The sequence below is a fragment of the Megalobrama amblycephala genome, linkage group LG1 (assembly GCF_018812025.1).
Source record: "Megalobrama amblycephala isolate DHTTF-2021 linkage group LG1, ASM1881202v1, whole genome shotgun sequence".
NCBI classification, from domain to species: domain Eukaryota; kingdom Metazoa; phylum Chordata; class Actinopteri; order Cypriniformes; family Xenocyprididae; genus Megalobrama; species Megalobrama amblycephala.
In genome coordinates, this window is record NC_063044.1 from 55,354,662 (window position 1) to 55,378,173 (window position 23,512).

General features: G+C 37.3%; 2 protein-coding genes across 5 annotated transcripts; one reads left to right on the plus strand and one right to left on the minus strand.

Annotated features, from left to right (window-relative positions):
- Positions 1-374: 374 nt before the first annotated feature.
- On the minus strand, positions 375-5,184 carry ppp4ca (protein phosphatase 4, catalytic subunit a). 3 transcript variants are annotated; one of them, XM_048202524.1, is made up of 9 exons: positions 5,072-5,184; positions 3,719-3,932; positions 3,503-3,554; positions 3,368-3,418; positions 3,119-3,220; positions 2,828-3,001; positions 1,715-1,841; positions 1,436-1,625; positions 375-1,027 (listed from the first exon to the last, which is right to left on the minus strand). In XM_048202524.1, the coding sequence occupies exons 2-9, from the start codon at positions 3,826-3,828 to the stop codon at positions 898-900; spliced, it is 936 nt and encodes a 311-aa protein (XP_048058481.1). In that variant the 5' UTR covers positions 3,829-3,932; positions 5,072-5,184; the 3' UTR covers positions 375-897. The 3 variants fall into 3 exon arrangements, with proteins under 3 accessions (XP_048058481.1, XP_048058472.1, XP_048058464.1); XM_048202515.1 differs by having other exon boundaries at positions 5,051-5,169; XM_048202507.1 differs by lacking the exon at positions 5,072-5,184 and adding an exon at positions 4,619-4,776.
- On the plus strand, positions 5,167-23,018 carry atad5a (ATPase family AAA domain containing 5a). 2 transcript variants are annotated; one of them, XM_048202432.1, is made up of 24 exons: positions 5,167-5,308; positions 5,441-5,513; positions 5,762-5,834; positions 5,918-7,602; positions 7,695-7,773; positions 8,450-8,605; positions 8,716-8,854; positions 8,987-9,065; positions 9,182-9,363; positions 9,455-9,603; positions 12,080-12,233; positions 12,400-12,747; positions 14,703-14,799; positions 14,936-15,018; positions 15,829-15,959; positions 16,060-16,231; positions 16,322-16,498; positions 18,302-18,535; positions 18,609-18,673; positions 18,775-18,955; positions 19,066-19,223; positions 20,654-21,516; positions 21,786-21,944; positions 22,720-23,018. In XM_048202432.1, exons 3-24 carry the CDS (start codon positions 5,784-5,786, stop codon positions 22,796-22,798), a joined length of 5,421 nt encoding a protein of 1,806 aa, XP_048058389.1. In that variant the 5' UTR covers positions 5,167-5,308; positions 5,441-5,513; positions 5,762-5,783; the 3' UTR covers positions 22,799-23,018. The 2 variants fall into 2 exon arrangements, with proteins under 2 accessions (XP_048058389.1, XP_048058381.1); XM_048202424.1 differs by having other exon boundaries at positions 5,174-5,328.
- The last annotated feature ends 494 nt before the right edge of the window (positions 23,019-23,512 follow it).

Sequence of the window (23,512 nt, forward strand, 5' to 3'; positions counted from 1 at the left end):
ATAGTCCATCACACCACATGCTGCAAATCAAATATTGTCCAGTTTCTCCTCACACAGTTTTGGTCCATTTAAGTTGACCACTTGGTTCAAGTCACCAGTCAGCAAATTAAAAAGGTTACTTAAACAATACCAAACATCTTGATTAGACCTGGTCTAATCAATAGGAATAAACGTAATCTCAATTTCAGAAATTCTACAATCACAATATTTTGGACATTAAACATTTAGACATTGTTTTGTAAAATAGCGGGTCTGAACCAAATAAACTTGCAAAGATTTTTTTTTTTTTTATGTGCATCAATGAGATTCCTTTACCATTTAAAACCCGTGACTCAAAATATACAATGTAATTATGAGTTATCTTGTGTATGATCTTGTCTTTGAAATCATGATTTATTGCTTACATCAAAAGCTTCTCTTTCACAGTCTGCGATTCAAGAATCTGTAAATTCTTCAGGTGCGAATACAAATATTGACTCTTATTAGAAATATGCAACAATGGCTATATAAATACAAGCAGCAACATATTAAGAAGTAACCACAAATTCATGGATATGCTCATTTCTGTACAGATTTATATATGCAAATATATAAACCTACTCATTTTATTCTATTTGTTGGAAAAAATATCACCAGTTTGAAAATACAAAACTACCACATAATTGGGGACAGTCAAAACAGTTTCAAATACATTTTACAAGATGTAAGAAAAAAAGTTTGTAACAAGGAAGGAATATGAGAAACAGGCAGTAAATGCTGGTCCATTCACAGAAGTACTGATGTTGTGCAGATAAAAGTTGGCCAGCACAAAAAAAGAGCATTTAAAAAAAAAAAAAAAAAGTTAGTCTATACAGATGTTGTTTCTGATGCTTCCAAATTTCCTCCTGGACTGGAAAGTCAAAGGAAGTAGTCAGCCACAGGTTTCTTCGAGGGGAGGCCTCTGGTTTCCTGAGGTGCAGCTTCAAATATGATAAACTCTTTCTGGAGATGCTCATCAAGCTCCAAAATGGCTGCCACATTACCACACCTAAGACAATATTACAAAAGAGGGAAATAAATAAAACAGTTCCTGGTGAGACATCTAATATTAGTGTTGTCAAAAGTACTGACTGCGGTACCAAGTTAGTACTGAAGTTTTAAAAATGTAACAATACCAGCATTTTGTAGCCAATCACAGACATATCTGTTGAGCAAGTAAATAAAATGGCCAATCAGAAGAATCTGCTCAACAGTGCTCAAAATGCTATAGGGAAATGCTGGTATCGTCACATTTTTAATATTCCGGTTTAATAAGTCAGTACTTTTGACAACACTAATCTAATAGAAGCTGTAAATTAAGTAATACAATCCAGCATGCTTATAATATTGCTTACATCTAAATAATAATTTGCACACACAAGTAATGGAACCACTGTAAGACCGAATAAAACCACACCTGTAACAGTAGTTTGGCGCAGACCACACCGTTAACACTGTCTCATTGAAATGCCACTTGTAGCCCTCCATCACCAGCTGATGAGCTCTGCAGATCATGCTGATATCATTGGCAGCATTAAACTGCGCCACCACATCACTACCAAACAGATATCCAGCTCCTCTCGGACTCACACCCCACCCTGTGGTGTCTAGAAACAAGAAAGGGAGCAGACAATCTTAGGTCTTTAGGTCAACATATTGAAGGTCTTTCCTTTATGTTGCATTATATTACTCTCACCCTCAGGGTCAGACCACAGTAGGTCACACATGGGTCCATCATGAGGAACTTCCTGTTTTCTGTCAATAGTTCTGATCTGATCCAAAGTTTGAATAGATGGAGAAAGCCCACCATGCACACAAAATATCTGGGGAGCAAAAATAGTATATATACAGTACCATTCAAAAGTTAGGGGGCAGCAATTTTTTTATTAAATAAATACTTTTATCAGCAAGGATGGGTTAAATTGATCAAAAGTGACAAATAATTTTAACACTGATAAAAAAACAACAACTTCTATTTCAAATAAGTGCTGTTTCTTTTTAAACCCATTCAAAGAATCCTGAAAACATGACACTGAAAACTGGAGTAATGAGTAACTGGACTGGAGTAATAGCTTTGCCATTACAGGTATATAGTTGAAAAGGTACATTTTAAAATAGAAAATTACTTTAAATTGGAATAATAGTTCATATTATTAATGTTTTACCGTATTTTTGATCAAACAAATGCAGCCTCGGTAAGCAGAAGAGACTTTTCTTCAAAAAACAAACCAACCCTGAATTTTTGCATTTTAGCCCATCCAAGTTAGTGCACACACATTATTGAGTATTGAGTAGTGGACACACACCCGGAGCAGTAGGCAGCCATTCACTGTGACGCCCAGAGAGCTATTCTTGACCAAATAACTTTTGTAACTTTAGGGATTAAGGAATATTTGATTTATTATATAAATCAGATATATTTTACATTTGATAACTTTATCTCTGTCCCTGAAAACTACTGTTAGGCCATCCAGAAAAACACTATTTATATATGCATCTTTGTTCTGTTGTATTTATGTTGGCTTATTAAATGTTAAACGGATCCAATCCATGCTCATTAGAAATTATTTGATGATGCAGCAATAAACTAGCTATTATACCTTAATGAGTGCATTTTTGAACTTGGTCATTTTAAAGAATATCAAAACACTGATCTATTTTAATAACAAAAGTTCAAATAAGACAGCAAGTGACAAATATCAGTATCGGCCAATAGTTGTTTCTTAAAATCAGTATATACACATACATACATACAGTAAAATGTTAACGTAATAGAAGTGGGCAGATGCTGAAATCTATGAGGACCTACCTTGCCATCAACAATGGCTGAGAGGGATAGGTAGTCAAATATCTCTGTGCAGTATCTCCAGACTGTAACAGAGCCATATTTTCTAAGACACTCGTCATAAAAGCCATACACTTGCGTGATCTGCCTCGACTCGTGATTCCCTCTGATCAGCGTTATTCGGTCAGGGTATCGCACCTGAAGGCATAAATATAAAGAACTGAGAATAAGAACAGACTACAGAGAGTAAAACGACTTTAATGCAGCTATAACATTACAAAGCATACAAGATTAACTTCTGGACAGATATTGCACCTTTAATGCTAGCAGCAACAGAAAAGTCTCCACACTATAGAACCCTCTGTCCACAAAGTCTCCCATGAAGAGGTAGTTTGTCTCTGGAACTTCACCCCCCACCTGAAAACCCAGAGGACAACAATCAGAATCAAAAAGGCAAAGCACAATGCATTGTTTGTTTGTTTCTTAACTGATCTACCAATACAAATTTGAAAGTAAATGTATTGTGAATTCAACGAATGGCATGTTGTATTCTCAACTGCTTACCCTAAATAGCTCCTTTAAATCATAAAATTGCCCATGTATATCTCCACAGACCTGCAAACAAAATGGTTGGTTGGTTTCAATTGCATAATCCTATAAAAAGTTACTTATAGAGTAAATTTATAAAGAAATACTCACCGTGACAGGAGAATCTACCCTCTGAACATTACTCTCCTCCACAAGAATCTCCCTGTAGAGCAAAACAATGACACATACAACATTAATTCAAAATCAACTCTAGACTGATGTACAACTTAAGAACAATCAGCAATAATCACTAGATGCACATGGGTTGTGCAAAGCTTTGCAAAAATTCATGATGAGATATCTGGTCTCTTGAAGTGTAGGTATTACCTCGCTTTGGCACACAGCGCCTTGACTTCATTTTCCTTGATAAGCTCACAGCGTCTGAGTTGCTCGATCTGTCTGTCCAAGTCAATGACGTCACCCATGATGACACACATGCATACACTCCCAGAAATACTCCTCAATGTGAGGCTGATTAAAACACGGTTACTGGCTCTCCAGTCCTCGGTTAGTCTCACAGAGACCACAAACACTTGCCCTCCTGAGAAAATAAGAGAATATGAGGACATACACATAATTACACACACCAAGATGATCCTGAAAGATGCCAAGATAACAAACAAACAAACAAACAAGCTAAACATATATATATATATATATATATATATATATATATATATATATATATATATATATATATATATATATATATATATGCATACATTGTTATATAATAATAACAATACAGTTGCATCCAAGGATTTCTATATTCATATTTTATACTATTTTATTTAAAAATGTAATTAATTTAATATACAGAACACTTTTTTTTACGGTTACTTTAAATCTACACTTTAATTGCGTGGTAAGAGTTTCGGTATTAGTTAATTATGCATTATTATCATCATTTAAAATAATACTAAAATTCATAACATGACTTTAAATCTAAAATAAATTAAACAAATCTGGCTTTTTAACAAATGCAAACAAATTAAAATTTGAATTATTCTTTTATGTTTACTAGCCCTTTGCAAATTAGTTTTTAAACGAGTATCTTGCCTTTTTTGTTGTTCAAAAGTTAGCATTTTTAATACATTTGCAAAGCCTGGTCTACAAAAATAGTGTACAGACAAAGCGGTTAGCGTAAAAAACTAGTCATGCTCTGCTGTGTTTGTTTGAGTTTTCTGTTAAAATAAGAATTGCATAAGAATAATGCATATAAAATACCTTGGACTTTGGGTTAAATTCGTTTAGGCATCCGTCGTTTCTTTTGTAGACGGTAAAAAGTTGGAAAAGCGCCGTATGTATGCAAGTGCGACCGTCGCATCAACAAGCCCGCAGGAAGCGCTCGACTAGTCTTTCAAAATAAAGGTGCCGAGCACCTGTTCGTGCATTAACTGCTCTTATTAATGACATATATTTCATTTATATATATTCAGAAATATAAAGAGAGAGAAATTGAAAACCCTTGATCTGACAAAAAAAAAAAAGAAGATACTTAAACAGCATGTTAGTGTGTTTTATCATAATACACACATACACTTAAACCTTCAATGTGGGATATGTGAGGATATAAGACATGATTTAACACATAGTTAAAGCTAATTACATTTAAGGGGATAATATAACTATGTTAATGGAAATTAAACAAAGAAAGACCTTTTTGATCTTGTGGCAAACCTTTTCCAGATGACTGTTGCTATTTTGAAATCGAGTGTCGTTTGAAAACGCGCTTTTCCTGTTCGAGAATGTATGACGACACGGACTGTGATTGGCTGAGCCGGCGCGGCGAAAGACATCCATGATATTTGGCGCCATTTGTCGAAAACAATTCAACTACACTAAAATCTACAATATTACAGAATATGGGCTATGATCATTAGCGTCTAATGTACCTCTGATTTTAGAGATTCACACGTAAGGCGGGTTTCGGGTTGGTTAGTACCACATGATATGTTTGTTTTTCGCCGGTTTGGGAATGTATATCGATGTTTGGGAAATGTGTATATAGATAGGCTTTGTGTTTACTTACACTCGTTGTGTTCATAGTTTATGCAGTGTGAACTGTAATTTTGGAGTATGTATCAACGTAACGTTATCACTGAAGGGAGAAAAAGAAACGGTGAGTGTCTGCAATCTTTATGTATTTTTCTACACACACATGAAGTTAATTGACAGGTAAACATTTAATGCAATTATGGAGGCATCGTTTATTCAAACTGTAATTGTAGCTGCTTATGAATTATGAAATTGTGCAAACTTAAATGTTGTAAATATGTTTAAATATACTTTAATTCACGTGGCTTTGTTTTGTGTATTTGTCTTTAAACTCTTCTAAAAATCTCGGTTTTGTCTGTTAAATCCATACAGATTTTTAGTTTGGGGGTGAAACATGGCTGGTGCCGTTGCTATGGCAGCTATCATGGAGGATTTTGAGGGTCAGGTATGTGTCATATAAAAAGCTGATATGGCACTGATTTTATATTCAAAATGATTTTCAACACTTATACTGCTCTGTTTCTCCAGCCATGCAAGAAATTGAGGAAGGATGGGGACGCACCATCTGTCAGAACTATTACTAACTACTTTATGCCCAAGCCAGTGGAGAAGCCGTTCTCACCACCTCGGTCTAACAACATTATGGACTACTTTAAGAGAACCTCCCCTGCGCAAGAAATAAAAAGCTGCTCTCCGGTAGCTAAAGAGAACTCCCCGCAACCTTCAGAGCAAACGAGTCGAGAAGTCCCTGGAAAACCTATAAGAGGACAGGGGCAGAAGCGAACCAGGAAGGCCAAGGACAACAAGAAGTCCAAAGAGGAGGATGCACAGATGGTCACAGATGAAGTTGTCTTGATAGAGAGTCCCAGTGAATCAGCTGTAAAGGAAAGTGACACTGCTGCTGTTCCAGCTCAAACCTGTCATGATGTCTTGTCCAATAAAGAAAGTGGTGTGAGGAAAAACACCACCGAGGCTGATCCAAATGTCCTGACGGTTAAGAATTCTGGGGAAAGTTCTGAGCAAAAACCATCTGTAAACCAAAGCAGGAAGAAAGATTGTGGGAACAGAAAATCTGCTGTGAGGAGAAACCGAAAGGCGAAAGGGGGCAGTGAAGAGACTAAGGAGTGTGATGCTGATGCTCAAGAGCCTGTATGTGATGCTAAATTGGAGGAAAGTGCGGACAAGAAAAGTAGCACTGTCACAATCTCATTTAAAGACTTCCTACAAAATCAGAACCAAGAGCAGGAGGAGTGCAATGCGATTCCCAAGACTGACACTGCTGAGATGTCAAATGAAGGCAACACCTGTAATGGTCAGAGTGATTCTGTAAGCGGTCCTCTGCAGGTGTCACCCCGAACTCTGACAGTCCAAGCTGAGGTGCATCCCATTTCCCCTGATCATCATGAGTCCGTCAAAGCCTCCAAGGAGTTAAAAGTCGCATCAATTTTTAGTAGAAATAAAAAAAGCCATTCAAACGAAGACAAGAGTTTGTGTGTTCCTATCCCAGAGGTTAAACCGGACGTATTGCCTGACCTCAAAAGGAAGTCCAACGTTGTTGTTCTTGAGGAAGATCTTGAACTTGATGTGATGGAGTCCAGCTCCAATCCTCCTAAAAGCACCGAGGCGGAGAGAAAGCAGTTTATGAATGCCTTTAAGCAGCCTAGTCTAGATGGATTTAAAAGCAAAACCAACAAGGGTCAAAGCAAGCAGAACCAGGTTCAAGAGAAGGATCCAGAGACAACAGACAAGAAACATGAAGAAAAATCTCTTGAGAACAAACCCGAAACCAGCTCTGAGCAAAACGAAGAACAGAAGAGCTGTCCTGGTGACAAAAAGAAGCAAGTTAGGAAGGCTGGGAAAAAGGGACAAGCTAAGAAAGCTGAAGATGCACAAGCTCCAACTCCGAAAACTGAGGAACCTCCCACAGACACGGAGGTCGACAGCGAGAATAGGCCAGCTGATAATAACAGCAGTGAACAGGCTGTCAGAGAGCTGAGGAGGTCGACCAGAGAGCTTTCACGTAGACAATCAGCCGCTGTGCTCAATAGTGTGCTGCAGAAGAAAAAGACGCAAGAGAACACTGTGAAAGATGAAGAGACCCAAAATACACCCTCACCTTCTTTGGCCTCCACCCCAAAATCTCACAGGCCCAAAAGGGGCATTTATAGAGCTGAAATGCTCTGTCCACCAGACACGAAAGGCAGCCCTATCAGGTGAGGTTAACTTTTTAATTTCTTAGAATCTCCTTTAATTTTTATTTTTTTTTGTATTACTTGTCTCATGTATTTGACATTTTGTTGGATAGGATGAGAATCTCCAGGGTATTTCCATCCTCTGCTACAAAAGCTGGTGATTTTGAAATTTCAAGTCCTCTCTCCACACAGGTAACTAACATTTATGATTTATGTATGTTGCAAAAAATAATGCTGTATAATATTTTTTGTTTATAAAAGTGTTATTTTTATAAAAACTATACAACAGGCCTTTACCACACTTACGCATTTGAAAAGCTTAAGCTTCAAATAGTAGCGTAAAAACATTTCCGCTGCAGCCTGTATCAATGGCACGGGATTGTTGTGATTTGTTTATGTCGGTCAGCACAGCACAGTAAAATTCAGCACAGATACGTCTTCTAAAGACACAACCCTCAGTTTACAATCATTATTTGAGTATTGTGAAACAAGAAAAAAGATGTCATAACATTTCCGACGATTTAAAGGGAAGCGCACAAGCCATACTGTAACCTGTGTATGTGCAATACTACAAGTATTAAATACTACAAGTCTAAATAAACAGTTTTAAAAATTGATGTTTGTTGTTAAATTAAACTAACTTCGTTTAACTTTTCTTCATAAAAAAATGGCGTCCATCCATTGACAATAATGCAGGTGGAAATTCGTTTACACTACTTATCGGAGCTGGATGTGATGACACACGGACATTGATAAAGGCCTATAACTCATTAAATTAATGTATACATAGAATAAATGATTTAATAATTATTGTCATTGGCAGATGTTTTAAGATTGAAGATAACTCACAAAAACTCTTATTTGTTAGGAATTAAATGCAGTTAAAAAGAGAAAACAAGCTAAAAAGCTGGTGCAGAAAGCCAAAGCTCTTCAGCAAAGTAAAAAGGACACTAATAAGGAGAAAGACGGTGTACGACGCTCTACAAGAAGCAAAGAGTCCAGCATAAATTACTGTGAAGATGAGGTGAGTGGATGCGTCTTAAGTAAACAGGTGTAAATGTTTTATACTTGCAAAAAATTCTGCTAATAATTGCTCAATTTATTCACTTGTTTATATTAATGTCATCTTTTTAGGACTCTGTAGTTTTTTTGGATGAAAGCGAAAGCGCTCCAGTCGCCTCACAGGAAAGTGACAAAAGCCAAAAGCTTCGTAGTTTGAATGAGGTTTTGGGTAAAAACACAACTCAAAACAAAACCTCCAAGACTCCTGCAGGTAACTTACAGTGACACAACTAGTTAAAATTAAGTCAATGCCTGCTTTAATATCTGAATTTTTTATTTTTTTGCAAGCATGGAAACTGAATTCAGGTAAATAAAATAATGCATTCATGTCTATCTTTTTCAGCTTCTAAACTGGCTCCTCTGTTTGTTGACAAGAAAGCCCAGAGACCGTCTGTTGTCATCTCCATCTTTGACGACAGCAGGTATTACGCTAATAAAAACAGATGGTACTTGAATTGTAAAATTGTCTTATGCTCTTATTTTCTCGTTTGTATAAAAAAATCTAATAAATGCCTGTTCCTAAACTCAACCCTGTCAGTCGAGAGGCATCTGAGAACTCGCAAGATGATGAACAGTTCAGAGCAAAGAGAGAGTTTCTGAAGAGCGGCCTCCCGGAGTCTTTTAAAAAACAGATCGCAAAAACGGCAGCCAGCCGAGAGGCTTACAGTCAGGCCTGTGCTTCCTTCCAGACAGTGGTGCATGTTCAGCAGAGGGCTGCAGGTAAGCGGACAGGTGTTTTCTTGGTTAGAACATACAATGATTTTAGTGTGTGTGTGTTTGAGACTAATGTGTTCATTTCTTTCCATGTCAGATTGTTCTGTTTGGAACCTCCAGTGGCCTACAAATCCCTTCCTTATTTGCTTAAAGGAGTCCTATAATTTACCAGCGGTGCAATTGATGTCTTTGGAGAAGTCTTTAGGTTATACTACAGTTCCTGCTAAGAGAGCATTTTGCCAAAAGGTTGGTAATCTTTTGGGGACAATTATTAGATTTAAGTGTTTCACATTGTTTTTTTTATTCAAAAGGCAGAATATTTCAGTGTTTGTTTAAATAAGTTACTGTTCAAAAGTTTGGGGTCAGCAAGAGTTTTTCTTTTTAAAGAATAATTTTATTGAGCAAGGACGCATTAAATTGATCAAAAGTAACAGTAAATATATTTATAATGTTACAAAAGAATTCTGTTTCAAATAAATGCTGTTCTTTCGAAGTTTTTAATAATCACAGGGTTCCCACGGGTCATGGAATTTCTGGAATATCATGGAATTTGAAAAGGTCTATTCCAGACATTGAAAGTCAGGGAATTCTATATTTTTTTTTTGGTCCAAGTCATGGAATATCAGGGATTTTTGTTTGTCGATTTAAATTTTAGTTTCCTTTAATCAAAATGTAATTTTTCTATACCGCTTTTTTTTTGTTTGTTTGTTTGTTTGTTTTTTGTTTTGCGTATTGTATTGTCATGGTCAGGCTATTTTTCAGCTGCTTTTTATTCCCTTCCTGCTCATCAACTTCAAAATATACTTCAAACTTCAAAGTCAAATGCAGTCACCTGTACCTGTTAACTAAGGCAAACATGCCAGGAAAATGCAAATTTCAAGAGCTTTGGCTACAAAATGACTCCTTCAAAGACTGTCCTAACCAGCCATGGCACGACAAAGGATTCTATTTTTGAAATGGTTTCTATATTTCTGGTATTTTGCAGCTAATAGTTCAGGTCATAGAGAGGGAACAGGGACATAAATGCACAATGAAAAGTTTTTATTACTTAAAGTTTAAATGTTCTTGTTTCCTTTTTATTTATTTTTTTCAAACTCTGAAGTAAATTATCCATTATTGCTCTCATAGTGGCTATTAAAGTCATGCAAAATGATATTCAAGCTCAAACCATTTTAATATTAAGCAAAGCCCAAACAAGTGGGCTTTTTCAATATTTTTCAAGGAAATAATAATTATTAATTATTTATTTCAGACTTAAATAATCATAACCATTTACAGAAATAGCCTAGAGTCAAACAGTCTAAGACGGTTTATAAAAACTAAATGTGTAGAAATTAAAAGACTGAATGATGAACTTGATAAGAAACAGAAAATCTTCTAGAGCGTTTAAAGGTGCCATCGAATGAAAAATTGAATTTATCTTGGCATAGTTGAATAACAAGAGTTCAATACATGGAAATGACATACAGTGAGTCTCAAACACCGTTGTTTCCTCCTTCTTATATAAATCTCATTTGTTTAAAATACCACTGAAGAACAGGCGAATTTCAACATAACACTGAATGTTACGTAACAGTCGGGATTATTAATATGTACGCCCCCAATATTTGCATATGCTAGTCCATGTTCAAGGCATTAGACAAGGGCAGGCAGTATTAACGTCTGGATCTGTGCACAGCTGAATCATCAGACTAGGTAAGCAAGCAAGAACAATAGCGAAAAATGGCAGATGGAGCAATAATAACTGACATGATCCATGATAACATGATATTTTGTTAGCATGTTGCTAATGTACTGTTAAATGTGGTTAAAGTTACCATCGTTTCTTACTGTATTTACGGAGACAAGAGTCGTCGTTATTTTCATTTTTAAACACTTGCAGTCTGTATAATTCATAAACACAACTTCATTCTTTATAAATTTTGTGTTTGCTGTTTAAGGCTGTCGAGAGCTCGCAGGGGCGGGAGATTTAAAGGGGCAGCACGCTTAATCGGTGCATATGTAATAATGGCTCAAAATAGGCAGTTAAAAAAATTAATTTAAAAAAAAAAAATCTATGGGGTATTTTGAGCTGAAACTTCACAGACACGTTCAGGGGACACCTTAGACTTATATTACATCTTTTGAAAAGGGGTTCTTGGGCACCTTTAATCCCTGAAAGCATAAAAACTATAAATTTATTTCTGTAGAAATAGTACTGAAAAATATCAAAGTGCATTTAACAGGTAAAAGTGTTTAACCTAGTTTTGTACTAAAAACGTCTGTGAACAAGTAAATAAAGCTTGCAAATGTGAAATAGTGTCTGTGGCTGATTTTTGTCAGCTCAGTGCTCAGCACAACAGCGGCCTGTTTTTCCGTTCATTATAGGTCTTGGAAATTCAGCTTTTTAGTTAGTGAAAGTCAGGGAATTTGACATTTGGTTTAGAGTGGGAACCCTGTAATCAAAGCATCAAAAACAAAAGTATCATGGTTTCCTCAAAAATATTAAGCCTCACAACTGTTTTCAACATTGATAATAATGAGAAATGTTTCTTGAGCAGCAAATCATCATATTAGAATGATTTTTGAAGGATCACATGTTGTAATGATATTTCATAATATCACTGTTTCTACTGTGTAGTTAATCAAATAAATATAGCCTTGGTGAGCAAAGGAGACTTTATTTACGCCTCCTGTATTTATGTACAGCAACAAATGTAACTTGTTTTTTTTTATTGTTTAGGTTTCTTGTTGTCGGAAGTCAGAGTTTTCTGAGCCAATCAGACAGCATCTTTTGGAGGAGATGAGAATCTCCAATCCCTCCTTCCCTCATCAACGTTTCTTTATGCGGTTCGTTAAGAGACGTGAAGACTACATCCTCCAAGCCTCTGCCTCAGGTGACTGAAGAATACAATTAATTGTTTTGTTTTTATTTTTGTTTTTGTATTTTTGCCCACAGGAAGATATAATACTTAGGCAGAAATGGGTTATTTAAAATAATATATGTAATCCAGAATTATTCACAGATTCTTTACATATGACTATTTATATGATTATTCGTAGAACCTGAAGTTGAGTCTAAGGTGTCCTGCCCAGCTGGATCTTCTGATGGCGTTGGAAGGAAACGGAAGCGTGTAGATGGAGAGACAACAGACAAAGTGGGTAAAAAACCAAAGGCCAGTCACTCAGAAGGGGATGTCATAGTGATTGAAGAAAGTCCACCATCAGGAGGTCAGGCAGCACAGAAGGTCTCTGACACAGTGCCATCTGGCAGAAGTAGAAGAGGTCGCTCACAGAGGCAAAAGCAGAAAGAAGAACCCAAGCCAGCAGAGTTAATCTCACCTGTGGGGAACCAGAATGATGTTCACATTATAGCAGATTCCTCTGTCCCAGAAAATTCAAGCACAGAAGGTGAAAATTAAATACGTTTGTAGACAATCTTTTCATATTCTGAGTAGATCTCTTCCTCTCAAATTCTCTGTGAAAGTACAATAATGTTAAATTTATTAGCATTAGTTGTAATTTGACAAAATTAAGTAATTGTTAATTTATACATAGACATTTTTACAGTTTATGTTGTATAAATTAACATAAAATGAACATGAATTAACAACGAGCACTAGTTTAAATGTTTGGGATCAGCAAATTTTCTATTTTTATTCACTTTAAAATGTAATTTATACCTGTGACAAACTCATGAAACTTCACACACGTGTCAGAAGTGGTGAAAATTTACATCTGATATGGGTTTCAGAATTAGGTGTGGCAAAATGGCTCGTAAGCGCCACCTACGAAATTTCAATTAAGCGGCATTCATGCTACGTTTCTTGACAGGTATGAAATTCGTTAGACACATGTAACAGCCCAATGCCTACAAAAAAGTCCCAGTTGCAAAATCTGAAAACCCAACAGGAAGTCAGATATTTTTAATTTTCTCTGCAAATTTTTTGTAGCTTTTGCCATATCCAGACGTCATACTTTAATGAACTCCTCCTAGAGCTTTAATCAGATCAACATCATATTGGTCAGGCTAACCTAAAGGCCTTTGCGACGTTACACTGTGAAGATCTAGAGTTTTCACAGAAGGGCGTGTCCGTGGCGGCCTGACAAATTTTAAAGGGATAGTTCACCCAAAAATTAAAATTCTGTCATCATTTACTAACCCCCGGGTTGCTCCAAACCTGTATAAATTTCTTTGTTCTTCGTTGTTTCTTTGAAGACAAAGGAATATATTTTGAAGAATGTGGGGAAACTGAATAATTCTGGGGCACTATTGACTTTTTTCTACTATGGAAGTCAATGGTGCCCCAAAGCGGCCTGGTTACAAGCTTCCTTCAAAATATCTTCCTTTGTGTACAGCAGAGCAAAGAAATTTATACAGGTTTGGAACAACTTGAGGGCGAGTGAATGATTTTTGGGTGAACTATCCCTTTAATGTTTCGCCATGGAACAGGAAGTTGTTGTAACTCGGGGTATACAATGTCCGATCTGCCCCAAACTTCACATGTTTTATTAGAGTCCTGACCTGAAGACATTTACATGGTAAGATTCAGTTACAGTCATAGCGCCACCTGTGGGCAACAGGAAATGACATGTTTTACACTGTGAACTCCTCAAAGATTTAATCAGATCAACATAATATTTGGTCAGTCTAATCTTAAGGCCTTAGTGATGTTGCATTGCAAAGATCTTGAGTTTTTGCTGAAGGGCGTGTCCGTGTTGGCCTGACAAAATCTGATATTTCGCCATGAAGGAGGAAGCTGTTGTAACTCAGGCATACAGTGTCTGATCTGCCCCAAACTTCACGTTTTATTAGAGTCATGGCTTGAAGACCTCTACATGCCGATATTCGGTTAGCCATAGCGCCACCTGCTGGCAACAGAAAATGGCATAGTTTGCACTGTAATTCACTCCCAGAAACACATTTAAATATGCCATGATGTTCCAAACATACTAGAAACAAGAATCATGCAACTCTTGGCTAAGTGCTAATGTATGCGATTAATGCCACGAAACAGGAAGTTGTTGTAACTTAGGCATACAATGTCCAATCTGCTCCAAACTTCACATGTTTGATAACAGTCCTGGCCTGTAAACATCTACATGGTAATATTCAGTTACAGTCAAAGCACCACCTGTTAACAGCAGGAAGTGTGGCACTTTGAAATGACTTTGCCATATTTCTCCTGTATTTACTCGCTTATCTGCATGTTGCCCAATGTTCACTGTTTTCCTAAGGCCAACGGGTGGCGGCGAGCCCTTGCCCTTTCATCTCTGCTTGCAGCTTTAATTAGCTATGTTTTTTTTTTTAAACTTGTTTGCACTATGTGTTGTTTAAATTGGGTGGTTCATGTTTTCATTTCTAGATGGAGTGAAAGAGGATGTGCTTTGGACAGAGAAATATCAGCCACAGCACTCCAGTGAAATAATCGGGAATATGGAGTCTGTCCGGAGACTACACAGGTTGTTATCATGCCAAGTTTTATGATGATGAAAGGTTTAAAGATGATAAAAGGTCCCATTCACTAATCAATGTGTCAATAATGAATATTTCTTTTTAATACATTTCTTCCCTTTTCATTTTGATTGTTACTGGTAGCTGGCTGAAAGAGTGGAAATTGAGAGCTGACCGGGAAGAGAAGAGGAAACAGCTGGAAAAAAAGCAAGAGGAGGACAGTAATGGTATGAAAAGACTAGGGCTGCCCCTAATAGTCGACTAATCGTTAACCTAGATAAATGTGCGCTATTATTAGGACCATATCCAAGTGTTTGTGTGGAAGCTGAAGTATTAGTGTGCTTACTGCAAGACACGGAGGCACTGACACAATTACTTGATTTTCAACTTAAAATACTCATTTCATTTTTTGGTCATACGGATAAGAGTAATACATCATTCGAAACTGTCTACTTTTGTGTAAACAATAACAAGAAAACATTGTGCCTTTTGTAAAATGAAGAAAACAAACAGGATGTGCTTTCTGGCATCTCTGTGAACCACAAAAAAGAACCGAAACTCAGAGTATACTTGCCTCACAGACATCAGAAATATTGAATAGGCGCATTTGAGTGGAGATGGCAAGGAAGCATCGTCAACTTTATCTTTGCAGCCGACACTGACTCAGAAAACACTAGTTTATTAATAAATAATTGAAATGTCTCCTTGCTATTTTTTTCTCAATACATTCATAATCATTACTAATTGCAGCAAGCTTTATGTGTGCGCTTGAGCGCAGAATAGGCTATATTATGCCTAATAAATATATATTAAATGCTTATTATGGTTTAGCTTTGTCCTCAGTATATGTTTAAGTAATGAAATTAATATAAATGTGCAATTAGTCGCTTGACTGACTAATAGTCGACTTGAAAAATCTTTAGTTGGAGACTGCCCATAAATAGACACTAAATGGCAGTACTTGCTGTTTTGCTTGTCATATTCAGCTATACCAATATTCATATTCTTGTCATTGTCTCAACTTTATTTCTGTGCAGACTCCTGGCTCATAGGTGAAGGCCTGGATGAGACAGAAGATCATCTGTGTAACACACTTCTTATCACTGGACCAACTGGAGTGGGCAAGACTGCTGCAGTCTATGCCTGTGCGCAAGAACTGGGATTCAAGGTCTGGTTCTTTTTCTGTTTCACTTTACTATTTTGAGACTATTTAGTGTCATTCAAATAAAGAAATGTTTCTACCCACCCTGTTGGTTTTTTCCTTCAAGGTATTTGAGGTTAACTCCTCCTCTCAAAGGAGTGGTCGTCAGATCTTATCCCAGCTGAAGGAAGCCACTCAGTCCCACCAAGTAGACATCCAGGGTGTCAACTCTCACAAACCATCCTACTTCAGCAATTATAGCAGCAACAGCACCACTATCAAACCCGGGACCTCTCCCAGTATGAATTTTCTCTTCCTTGGTGATTGTACTACAATATATAGTGTGCATGACTTTTCGAATGAGTTCTCCGTGTATCTTCTAATCACAGGAAAGGTGAACTCCCCCAGAAGGGTGGTGTCATCGCCCAGGAAGCCTCCTCAGTCTCCTCGAAGTGCTCCATCCAGGAAGGGTGGCTTGGCTCCGACATCTCTGGCCAATTTCTTCAAAGCAGGTGGAAGACCCACTGGCAAAGAAGCTAACAGTCAAGACAAGAAAACACAACCTGGTAATAATTCAAAATCCAGTAATCCAAGTCAAGTGTTACCAAACACTCAATATTTAAAGGTGCTAAAGAGGATGTTTTGTTTTATAAATTTTTGCAATATTACTTGAAACTAGGGATGTCCCGATCAGGTTTTTTTGCCCTCGAGTCCGAGTCCGAGTCATTTGATTTTGAGTATCTGCCGATACCGAGTCCCGATCCGATACTTCTATAATACATCAAAAAAAGAATAAAGAAGAGCGAAAAAAAACAGATCCAGGACGTTCCTTATTTTTTATTTAATTACAAACAGAGCACTTCTGTGAGGTAGCTTGAACAATCAAGTAATAAATAACATAAATTGTTCACTTCACTTCACTTTAGTGCAACAGTAAATATAAAAAAGGCTAATATAAAAACAAATATATTTGGTTTGATTTGGGTATGCTGCAGACTGTGTAATAACTAAAATAATGTTTATATATATCATATTTTCTGGCTAGTTTACTTTAGTTTTTGTAATACACCATACTTTAACCCAAACTGAATAATAAAAAACAAGTTTAAATGGGTAAATCTTCTATTATTATTTTTGATTCTTAATTTTCTTTTCTGTCATACTCAAATTCTTGTTAAAACACATTAGACATGCGTATTGTGTGCATTTTGAACACTTTTTGTGTGAAATTATATTTATTTTGTCCATCAAAAGTGTGCTTTCACTTTAATTACGCGTCAGCAGCGCAGCGTGTGTCTCAATCAGCTCCCTAGTTCAGTAGTCAGGGCACTGATCAGGGTATCAGCCACATTCACTTTCATTATATACTGATTCACGACCTAAAGAGCTAGGGAGCTGATTGAGACACAGGGATAGACTCGGTGCCGAGACGATCGCGGCACTGCTGCTTACGCGACGCTCCTGCCTGACGCTTTACGAGCTGCTCCTGCTGCCTGTGTGAATGCATCCGTTGGTTGACATGCACGCTGAAAAAAATATGCGCTACTCACGCGCCGCTTACGCTTGCAGTGTGAAACAGGCGTAACTCTGTGCCACCGCATCACTATAGATGTGTTAAAAATAATGAGATATATATATATATATATATATATATATATATATATATATATATATATATATATATATATATATATATCCGAGTCCTGATCGGGAGGTAACGTCCGATTCCGATCGAGTCTGAAACCACATGATCGGGCCCGATTTCCGATCACGTGATCGGATCTGGACATCCCTACTTGAAACTGTCTTTACTAACTGATAAAAGACAATTTATTAGGTGCACTGATAGGAATAATATTAATATACATCATCTGTGCACGAGGTAGGGCCTTAAAAACATCAGCCAATCGTTTACGAACCCTCTGGCTTGTCAATCACTGCCATTACGTTCCATGTGAGAGACGTGCGCGGCTGCGCGCTCCAGTAACTTTCCACACTCCACAGGCGCCGCATGCAATGTTTTTGTCAGGAGACAGGAGTAACAACTGCAGATTATGAGTTACCTGCGGTGAGTCCGACAAAATGAATCCACTAACACGACACAGCAAATGCCGGTGGTAAACACTCGTGTTCCAATACTCGTGCACGAGTTTTGGGAGGCATTCCCTCGAAATGAGCTGTGAAGGAGGGGGGTTATTCTTACGCATGCGCTCATTTCAAAAACTCAGTAAAAGTCTTTGGTTTCTCAGTCGACGAAAAGATCCTCTTTAGCACCTTTAATTGGTATTGACATGTATTGTGTGCTAAATTTATTGGGAAATTGTTTTTAAGCTTCATATTTGAGACCTTTCTAATGTTTTCTTTATAAGCATGTCCAAAAAAGTCTGCCAAAGCAAAAGAGACTGACAGCAAAAGCAAAGAGTGCTCCAGTGGAACACCAACGGGCATCAAGGTCTCAGCTGAAGACCAGGGCAAGAGAACTGCCACATCCCTCATCTTATTTGAGGAGGTGGACATCATTTTTGATGATGACACTGGATTCCTGGCTGCAATCAAAACCTTCATGACCACAACCAAGAGACCAGTTATTTTAACAACCAGTGGTGAGTAAAGTTGGCAGTGGACAGAAATGCACTGCATAAGATTTGTGAATCATCATAGAACCTTTTTGTCTAGATCCGACCTTTGGTGCTACATTTGATGGGTTCTTTGAGGAAATCCATTTCAAATCTCCTTCAGTGGTAAGTGCACTCAATTTATTTTCTCCTTTTCTAATTATTTTCTCCTATATTCTCTTATATTGTGTTTGGTTTGTGATAGTCAAAACCTTGGGTTTTTCCAGGCGGATGTGTCCAGTTACCTCCAGCTGCTGTGTCTGGTAGAAAACGTGAGAACAGACACTAAGGATGTGTCCTGTCTGCTAGACTGGAACAGCTGTGATATTCGACAAAGTCTCCTGCATCTGCAATTCTGGGCATGCAGTGGTGGTGGACAGCAGGTGCAAAGGCCTTTGCCTTCATCAGGTAAAGATATATTTAACTGATTATGAAAAGATGCACTTAGAACACTTGGATGTATATCATAGTATAGTATGTTTATATAGTTATCACAAACATCTTTTTTCACACTATAGAGCTCAAAGGGGACTTTAAGGGTGACATTCACCATCAGTCTATCAAAGCTCAGGGTGTAAATGAGGATAAACTACCTCCTTGTCACACTGCATGCACAGAGACTTTGCTGGGGATCCGCAATATGGAAACAAAAAATATTGCAGATTTGCTGCTAACGGTGAGTATTGAATTTGTGAAAGTTTCAAATTAAGAATACAATGATATTAAAATTGTCATATATATATATATATATATATATATATATATATATATATATATATATATATATATATATATATATATATATATATATATATATATATAATATCTCACACAATGGAAGTGGAGCAAACTGTAACTTTCCTTTTTCATTATTTTATAGCAAGATGCTTTTCAGTTTTGTAGCTGATTACAAATAATTACCTTTTTGTTTAATTTTTTTTATCATCCCTGCAAAATAATCTATGAAAGAGTGCATTCTGTTTACTGCTTAGTGCTTAATAGACCACAGGAGGCTGAACTGTACCAACTAGGGGACTAAATGCCACTAGGTGGAGCAAACTTTAATTTGCACTACTGTCTGTTAATAAATCAAATAAAAATAATTTGATTTGTTCCTTTGTCCGGTAGCACTTTAGTTTAGGGTCCAATTCTCACTATTAACTAGTTGCTTATTAACATGCATATTACTAGGATATTGGCTGTTTATTAGTACTTATAAAGCACATATTAATGCCTTATTCTGCATGACCATATTCTACATCCCTTAATCCTACCCTATACCTAAACTTAACAACTACCTTACTATTAATAAGCAGTAATTAGGAGTTTATTGAGGCAAAAGTCATAGTTAATAGGGAGAATTGGACCCTAAACTAAAGTGTGACCATTTGACCCCCAAAACCAAACCGTGATTTCTGTGTACCGTTACACCCCTAATATACAGTATCTTAAATTCTAATCACCACTTTCAAGGTCCAGAAAGGTACTAAAGACATCGTTAAAACGGTCGCCGTGACTTAATTTTATGAAGCGACTTTGTGTGCAAAAACAATACAAAAATAACAACTTTATTCAACAACATCTTCTCTTCTGTGTTATTCTCATACGTTGTTTATGTCCAGCAGTTCCAGGTTCTACGTCAGAACGCCGACTCATTATTGGCTGGCTCCTGTGTCAGCATCGCACGCATGCATCATGCTGCTTACATGATCAGCTTTGGCCAATACTGAGCCAGCATCCGGACGTAAAGATAATGACAGGGAAGAGAAGAGATTGTTGAATAAAATCGTTATTTTTGTTTTGTTTTTGCGCACAAAATGTATTCTCGTTGCTTCATAACATTAAGGTTGAACTACTGCAGTCATGTCGACTGTTTTACTGATGTCTTTAGTACCTTTCTGGAATTATCATTTTTGGGTGAACTAACCCTTAAAATATCCAATATCAATACTGATAATTTAAAAATAAAAAAAAGTGTATTGGCCAATAATAGATATAGTGACAATATATTGTGGATCATTGGTATTTATTTATTTATACACCAAAAATATGTTTAAATGTTAATTTCCAGAATTTGTTTCTGATCAAACTGATCTTATTTTACAGCACGAGTCTTCAATACCAGAGAGCATTAAGTGCTGGGATCTTCTCTCAAAGGTCCACAGAATGGGAGTGGATCTTCTGTACTCCAATATGGAGAATCTGCTTCCTCTGCCAACTCGCGCTTTACCGCAGTCCACCCTCAAATCACAGTCAGCACCAAACCCACAGTCTCAACCTGAGAAAGAAGTACCTCAGACTGTGAGGATAGAAGTTTTGGAAGAGCTCTCTAATGACAGTAGTCCCCTTAAGGTCTCCTCCAGAATGAGGGGGCGCAAGAAGTTGGGTATGAGCAATAAAGATGTTTTCCAGTCTGATTCAGAGTCGGAGGATGACTTCCTCTCACTGCCAAAAACCAGCAGAGATCCTGCTCAAAGCAGTAATGCGGAAGCAGCCAATCTATCGGTGAATGTGCCTGAAGCTGTGCCAATAAAACTGAGGCACATTGTGTTATCTGAAGCCGAAAGAAAGAAGAGCAAGCCAGTGACACAGTGCCTAAGCAGTTTAGCAGAGTATATGGACCACATGTCCTTCCTGGACTCATCATTGCACTACCAGCCTTTACAGGCAGAGGGTTCCTGCAGACTGCAGGACTTTGGCTGGACCGGTGCAAAGGTCAAGAGTGGGATGACCGATGACATTCGGTTAGAGTGCGTCAGCCGGGTAAAGGGTGTTGGTGTTGATGAAATGTCTGCTGCATTGGGGCATTTGAGTTTTAAGAAGTGCAAGGCTGTTGTCTCTGAGGCCTGGGACAGAGCACAGCAACTGGAGGAGGAGATCAGAAGAGAGGCAGAGGAGGAGCTCACCCTTCCTGTGGCTCCACACAGAGATGGCTTTAGCCTTGCTCAAGTCACACCTTGTGAACCAAGGTGAGAATTCAGCCTCGCTATAGTTTTTTTTCCGATCAGAGGCATTTACGAATCTGCTCAACGGTGCTCAAAGCGTCACATTTTAAAAATTTCAGTACCAAAAGGTATCGCAGTCAGTACTTTTGACAACACTATTAGAAAACCAAAAAAATCTAAATCATTGTGAATATAACACAAATATTCAATATAATATTCAAACCTCTCTTTGCCCTGTGAGGCAGTTTATGCACAACATACTGTAAGATTGTGTTCATTTTGTTTTGTAACAGGGTGATGGAGAAGAGAAGCGAGGTGATTAAGTCGGTGCTCTCCACCATGTCAGCTGGTATGCTGGGAAACCGGGCAGCAGTGGCTCTGGACTACCTCCCCTCTCTACGCACTATCTGTAGGTCAGAGAGACTGAAGGAGCAGGGAAAGATCAAACGCAGGTGAGGGTTATTACATACATTTATTGATTATCTGCAGTGCACTCATGTCATTAGTGGTTACAAAATGACTTTTTTTTTTTCATTCATTTTATTTTTTCATTTAGCATATTACTGATTTATTATATCAAATATTTTCCAAGCACTAAAAAGTCATGGAAATTGATCATTTAAGAGGTATGGGAACCCTGTGGCAAGTAAGAGAGAAATCTTTTGATTTAAAATAGTCTGGTGTACACTCTTGACCACCTGGAAATCCTGAAATGTCTCTAATGCATGACACACCCTTTTGTTATGCTCCCAATGTGAGATCATTTCCAGATATTCAGATACCACACTTAGTTGAACAGTGACAAGGGAAATACCCTTTATACAGTGAGCACATTTCAAAAGTTAAGATTACACCCTTTACATGAGTCACAATGTCAAAAACAAAAGTCTTATAAAGGTTAAACACTATATTTGATGGCCTAACACAATAACCACAGTGCACATAAACACTTTGTGTACTGTGCGTTCAGTATCCGATGCATTTGTTTTTTTGTTGAGCTGTCAAAGAAGTGTTAACTTGGTCATAGTGCATAGGTGACTAAAAAAAACCTAAATGCAGTAGAGGGACAGGATGTGGCTTTTGCAAAGCTTGAATATGACAATTTAACATAGTGTTTAGTTTCTCTTTTTATTACTCTTATTCATGCCAATATGAGTCTTTTACATTTTTTTCAACATTTGTTTTGTGGAATGATCTCATTCACTTTTTTTTTTCTTTTCTTTACAGGTTCTTGCACTATTTGGATGGTATACACGTCACTCTTCCTAAAAGCACAGTGGAGTTCCTTGCTTCCGAGTTTCCTTAAATTACACGCATCTTTAGGCAGCCGCTTAAGGGCTGCTGGTAAATATGCATTTGTACAGTAATATATACTCAGAAGGAGTGTGGTTTTATGTTGTTGTGGACCTCACGTATTTGTACTGTTTTAAATTTGCTGTCGCCCTTTATGAAGATCATTTATGTTTTGTACTTTGCATCTTCCAAAATCTTTTATCAAGTAATAAATGTGGATTTGCTATTTGCCAGCAAACATGTTTTTTTCAAAAAAATGTATGTAAATTGCGAGATGTAAACATGATGGTGCTATTGGAATTTGTGTACAGGTTGTGTATGATTTCCCCCCCCCCCAACACCATATTTCATATTTCATCGTGGGACGATAAACCTTTCCTTGTTTTTCGTGAAACTGAGACATAAAGCACACTTTTCACTTTCACATCTCCTAAATGGGATGGTTTCCACTTGAATCCAGGAAGATAACTGTATACCTGTTAAACCTGTAAATGCAACATTTTTGTTTTGTTTGTAGTTTCAGTGTGTGACTGGAGTAAATTTACTAGCTTGCATGAATATTGCAGCTGTTGATCTCGCCTAATTATAATCAGTCTTTATAATCATTCTCATATGTTTTGTTTGGTACAAATGTAATATTTTAATGTGATATTTTAAGCACGAAAACTCCTTGTCCACAATGAGCCACAGTTTACAGCTTAGTTTTATTATTGTCTAATCATCCGCT